Consider the following 6,408-nt stretch of genomic DNA (forward strand, 5'->3'; position numbering starts at 1 on the left):
TTTAAAAGAAAGGGGGGAAAACACCATGGATTTATTAATTTATTTTATTAATTTATTTATTTTGGGAAAAAATGTGTTCAAAGGAACACGTTGCCTTGGATCGGAAAAGTTGGTTTATAAAAAGCGTTTGAAACCGTTTGTTATGAAATGTATATGGTTAGAAAGATGTTTTAAAAGTAGAATATAATGATCCACACAAGTATCACTCGAAATTGCACGGTTTTCTTTTTACGTCGTGAACTATCACGGTCGGCCATTTATGGGAGTCAAAATTTTGACTCCCATAAATGGCCGACCGTGTTATTGGACGAGGTAACAAGAAAACCACGCAATTTCGAGGCATATTTGTGTAGATAATTGTATTCTACTTTTACATCATCTTTCTAACCATATGCATTTTATAACAAACGGTCACAAAACGCTTTTCAAAGACCAACTCGACCGATCCAAGGCAATGTGTTCCTTTAAGTCAGAATACTTTATTTTGACAACATACCATAAGTTCTGAAGTACATTTAAATCGGAAATAATACAAAGTAATATACAAGCAAAATCATCCGATAAATTATGACCATTTCTAAGAGACGCTTTACATACAATCATAAATTATTACTAGACTTACATTCCAAATGTCATTTTCTCCAAATCTAAACTAGTTACCTTTAAGTCCCGTACTTGGATAAAGTTGTCAAGATAAATTAATTTCACAAGAAAAGTAAACATACCAGTGTACCCATTGACAATGATAACATCATCTGACTAAATTTGCAAGACAAAACAAAAAATGATGAATAAAAACATGAATTCACATTTTATCTCATTAGTTATGCCAGAAAATGTTTCCATTGAACTACATCACTCCTACCTGGACTCTAATTAGTTGTAATTTATCTTTCCATGATTTCCAAATAAAAACTTGCCCCTGCCCATTAAAACTTTCATTACCCTTGTTACACACGTTTAGATATCAAAATTACACCCAGCGGGTGACTTTGGAGGGCCAGGTAGCAGGGTTACACTCGTGTTTGGACACCCCTATTATTCCTAAAACATAAGTAAATTTTCCTAATCCTAACCCTAAAAAAATCCTAGTGAATAACCCCAATCGTTTTTCAGAACAAAGGGTTGTTGGAATAGAGCGGTGTTGAAATACAGAGCAGTCACATAAATGGGTAACTACATGGTTTGTAAACCATTATATACCGTTTATGAATTTTTGTTTGTTTGTAAACACCAATGCTTATGGCCCATTGTCTATGGTTAATAAACAATAAACATGCATTAAACATTTCTCAAAAAAACCATAAAGCAAGGTTTACAATGATTCAATTTCCATGGCTCATAAACCATGACTGATAAATGTTTAACGCATTTTTATGGTTTGTCAATTGAGCACATTTTCCAAAGATTTAATTAAAAACTCAAAACCTCCAGCTTAAATTACTACTTCCCAGTCAATTTAACATTTTAAAATGCTAAGTAAACAAGTAAAAAACAAATAAAAATCTAAAAATATGTCAAACAAGAATACAACAAATTTGCAACAAAATAACAGTATAATACCTACACAACAATTGTACAAATTGCAGCAAGAAATGCCTATGAAAAGTTAACAATGTAGGAAACTGAAAAGTAAACGTGTCAACAGTGAATTAATATAAACAACAAAGAAATGTACATCTTAAGTTGACTGAATTGAACTGAACTGAAAGTTCACTTGCACCAAATTTACACAGTGGTAGTTTTTTTTATACAGTACAAAAGAAAGGACTCACAAAGGTTAAGTATAAAAGTAGATAACGGTGCAATTTTGATTGTCATTGTTGCATCATGGCATGTCTTTACCATTCATTATTCAATTCAGTGAAACGTCACATATTGAGCTCTTGAAACCCTCCTTAAAATGCCTCAAAATCTGTGCTGTCATAAACCAATGCCACTGTGTTAATCCTGAAAATTCTAGATACAAACCACCTTGTAACAATGACTTTTTACAGCGTTGTATTTCATTATGTATTCTTTTTACCAATGTGAAGAATATTTATGTATATAATGGGCATAAGAAAAGATTTGTTGAAACTTTCAAATATATATATATAGAAATAAACCAGCGAGTAGAAACATTGGTGTTAGAATGTTGACAGTTTCCAAACCAACACTTACCTCTACCAAAATGGGGATCACAATTACATGGATTATTTCATTTAATAGTCCCAAATTGTGTCTTTAACAACACTTGCCCCCACTCATCCAAATGAGAATGTCTGGCTACTGTTTTTCCTAATACAACAACTTTCAATGCAAATATTTGTTTGAAAGGGCAGCATCTAAAGCAAATAAAGTACCACACATTCATCAATATGATGTATGTCAAACACAGGGGGTAGCTTCGGGCAAATATCAAAAGAAACTATCAAATTTTTCTCATTAAACCCCCCTTTTTAAACTGATTCTATTCAACAAAAATGATACAGCAAATCAACGACAAGGTATGGAAGGACAATGAACCTAAAAGAAAAAAATGAACTGGCACTACTGAAAGACATCATCAACAAGAATGCTTTAATTAAACTCTCTCTCTCTCATCTGCTTAAAAAGAAAATGCTCTGGGAATTTTAAACTCCATACTCTCTGGGGTGTTTTATGCTCCACGCAGCTACAAAGACAAAACGCAAATCAAGGTGTCATCCAGGGGTTGCTTACAACCATGAACAAACTTGGCCCACTGAAGTCTCAAAAAATTTCACAAAATGTTTACCTTTTATGAATTAGACACAAAGTTCTCATTTCTTGAAAATGCAAATATCGATACGAAGATGAATGTGACTTTGTAAACTTAACACGTTTGACACCAAACTCACAAAGCGTTTGTGATGAGAAAGTTCGCTTTGCATTCACAACTGCGTCAAGTATAAACAAACCAGTAGATTGGAAACTTACATATCAAAAATATGCAAAAGCGTTGTATCTCTAAAGCTTTTGCCTTAATACAAAAGTTGAACACACGCTTTAATTGAGACAAAAATGTTGTTCAAATCCAATAGAAAAGGGGTTTATTTCACTACGCCCCTTTTGTGTAAGAAACAACGTAAAAGAAAATAGAGAAGTAACAAAACAAAAATAGAGAGACAACCTTAAAACAACTAGGGTGGATTGCACAAAGACTTAAGTCTAGTCTTATCTCGACAATAGACTTAAGTTTTGAGTAACTCAATCCTTAAGAGTCCTAGGACCAGTCGTTAGTTAGAACTCTCTTTGTGAAATCGACCCCTGGAGATTCAACATTTTTGCACTTGGGTTTCAAAGCGATATAAAAGAAGACGTGATTTCACATCCAGCGTTATACGTGATCTTGATCAGCATCTTCTACATTTTCCTCGCCACCATAGACGTCTTTAGCATGTTCATCTTCATCACGGTTCTCTGCAGGTTCTTCTCCATCTCCGTAATGTCCCTGGGCGTCCTCCTTCTGGCCTTCTTGGTTCTCCTTGCTCTTGTTGCTGATGTCTCCATGATCGGGATAGGCGTCTCTATTGTTTTCATTGCCATCTAATAATTTGTTCAGGAAACAAAAAAATAATTAAGACATGTCATTTCTTGAGTGAGATTTTAAGATTTTGGAGTGTAACAGCGGAGGATTTTCAATTTCACTCCAGAAAATTAGATAATCTTTCTCGGCTATCGTTTACAAAATCATTTTTCCCTGCTCCCTTTTCTTCACAATTTAACACACAGTTTAGCCCTATTAGAAATGTCTTGATGGTCTGGACAGCGAGTCTGGACATTTTGGAAAAACCTGAAAAAGCTAAACCAAAGTGGAAGACAGTCTTCTTTTAATCCAGTGTTATCTGTGTGTGTATATGAACATGTGCATCATGCCTTTGTGAATCTATATCAAGGTCTAGCGACATGTATTTTGCTTTCCTCTTTTGTTATGCCAAACTGAGGCTCGGAGGGCTAATAGTATGGACCCCTTGTGGGATTTGGTGAAATTAGTATTAGTTATTGTTATCACATACAGGGAACATGACGGTGGTGGTGGTGATAGTATTAGCATGATGATGGTCTTGAGGGTTTACTGTCCAGGTGTAGGTGTCTTTGTTAGATTTTCGATTTTGTGCCTTTGAGATGTGTACAAACCGATGAGGTAAAAACTGTGCCGACCACTTACAGAGTGAATGGTCACAATGGGCAATGTGAAAGTGCAGTTATTAAAACAAACTGACGAGTCATGCACAATGCTGATGGATATATGGATTTCAAACCTTAGCGACATGAAGTACATTCTGGTACATGCCACCATTGTGCTCACTTTGTAAAGCAGATCACACAAACAGTGCTTTCATGTCAGCCAAAAAAAAACTACACTTACAGTAAGCAGAACAATCTATGCTTAACATAAGGATACATGTATTTAATCAAGGATAGTATTGCAAGAAGTTTTTGCTTATGAGGTGTGCAAATTCACACAACTAAAGCATTCTTTGCTTCAACGTGTACACAGCAAGCGCAAAAATTCAAAGTGGAGGAACATGATGGTAAGCCCAAAAGTCTGCAGTGAAAGAGCCCCGAAATCGGGCTCTTGTTTTTCTCGTCAATAGCACACAATCCCTAGAAGTCAAGTCCTTCCCCAAAAGAGGTTCAGACAATTTAATCTCACTGCAACAGAAAGGGTGGGAGCAAAACTCATGGCCAGGGATCGAATTCGTAAAGCTGATAAGCAGAAAATGGTGCTTGGCAACATTTCGATGGAGCCAGTGAAAAAACAACAGTTTACATTACATCATATGTTCGCTGGTAACCTGTTTTGGGTACCTTAACAGCTTTATGGAATTGGGTCCCTGTCAAGAAAAGTTACATGATGACTAGAACAATTGTCTCTCACTCGGCGCACTAAGGAAATGAAATGTGTCATATTAGAGAATCTATACTTTGTCAAAGAATTCAGTGTGAAATGATTAAAATGTTTAGAGGGAAAGTTTAGACATCATCTTGTAGGACAGTCACTTTTAGGATAGATAAATTGGCCAACTGGATTTAAAGCCATTGGACCCTTTCTGCAAACAGTATTTTCCCAAGGCCCACACTTCGTGTATCACAACTTCTATATAAAATAACAAACCTGTGGAAATTTAGGCTCAATCGGTCATCGGAGTCGGGAGAAAATAACGGGAAAACCCATCCTTGTATCCGCACGTTTCGCTGTGTCATGACATGTGTTTAAAATAAATCCGTAATTCTCGCTATCGAAAACTGATATTGTTTTACTGTTTTCTCAAAAAGTAAAGCATTTCATGGACTAATATTTCAAGAGAAGTCTTTCACCACTACCTTCTGTAAACCCTGCAAGTTATTTGTAAATCTGTGAACTTTTTTTTTTTTCTGTACCGAAAGGGTCCAATGGCTTTAACAGGGGAAGAAAAAAAATCCTTCAATATCTAGACCATTCAATAGAATAACAGATCTATTCTGCCTTCATCACTGCAACTGAGTATAGAAAAAAACACAATGAGCTGGAAATCTAGTTATTTACAAGTCAAGGATTACACAGAGGCTATGGAAGGCATGACCTCTGTCGCACAAGACTTGGCATTGGTGCCCCTCTTGGCCTTGGTGTCGCATGACTTTTCTCCTATGAAAGTGTCCTTTGCAAAATGAAAATGGCCTCGTCCTCTCAAAGATGTAACTCCAGGGGCCTTTTCCAAAGCTAAACTTGGGTTCTGGTTTAAGCTACATTATCAATTTTGGAGCAGTGTACATTTTGCACAGTGTTTCCACCATCAAATGAAGCCCGGAGCCCTGGAGCCTACACCCAAGAGCCCAGGGCCTGTAGACCAGAGCATGGAGCCCAGAGCCTGGAGCCCAGAGCACCGTGCCCAGAGCAACGAGCCCAAAACCCTGAGCCAGTGGCCTGCAGCCAATTTCACCAAACGCTAGGATTAATCCTATCTTGAGTTAATGTAGGACAGGTAACTCATCCTAACTTTGGATGGGTTCAATGCGTCCCAACGTGTATGGATACGGACTTTAACTCATACTAAGTCTTAAGATTAAGTTTAAATTAGGAAGAGTTTGGTGAAATTGACAAAAGAAGCCCGGAGCCGATGCCATAGCTTAGAAGAAGCCCCAGGTCTGTAACAAGAGTTCATTTAATTAGTCATGTTAATGTACAACAAATCTGTTACTCTGCACTGCATGCACTATAGCTATGGAAGATTCTTCTACTCTGATGATGATCTATATCTAGATTCATTCATGTTAGAGAAACGTTAGTCATTAGTAATCAAACAAAACAGTTTCAAACTTTCTGGGGGCATTTCAATATGATTAATTTATCACCTAGTCTTTTTTAAAAACCTCTCCTTTTTACCAACGAGATAAGTTGAAAATATCCTCAACTATTTCCCA

At 36.5% G+C, this 6,408-nt stretch overlaps 1 protein-coding gene across 4 annotated transcripts in view; it reads right to left on the reverse strand.

Moving 5' to 3' along the window:
* Positions 1 to 30: 30 nt before the first annotated feature.
* LOC139942373 (uncharacterized) overlaps positions 31 to 6,408 on the reverse strand; it is a 33,890-nt gene continuing 27,512 nt past the window's right edge. For 3 of the 4 annotated variants that reach the window (XM_071939238.1, XM_071939237.1, XM_071939236.1), the window contains one exon: positions 31 to 3,549. In XM_071939238.1, the coding sequence (XP_071795339.1) occupies positions 3,341 to 3,549 (209 nt within the window). In that variant the 3' untranslated portion in view covers positions 31 to 3,340. The remainder of the gene's footprint in view (positions 3,550 to 6,408) is intronic. The other variant, XM_071939239.1, reaches the window with a different exon arrangement.

This window comes from Asterias amurensis, chromosome 9 (genome assembly GCF_032118995.1).
Source record: "Asterias amurensis chromosome 9, ASM3211899v1".
Classification (NCBI taxonomy): Eukaryota; Metazoa; Echinodermata; class Asteroidea; order Forcipulatida; family Asteriidae; genus Asterias; species Asterias amurensis.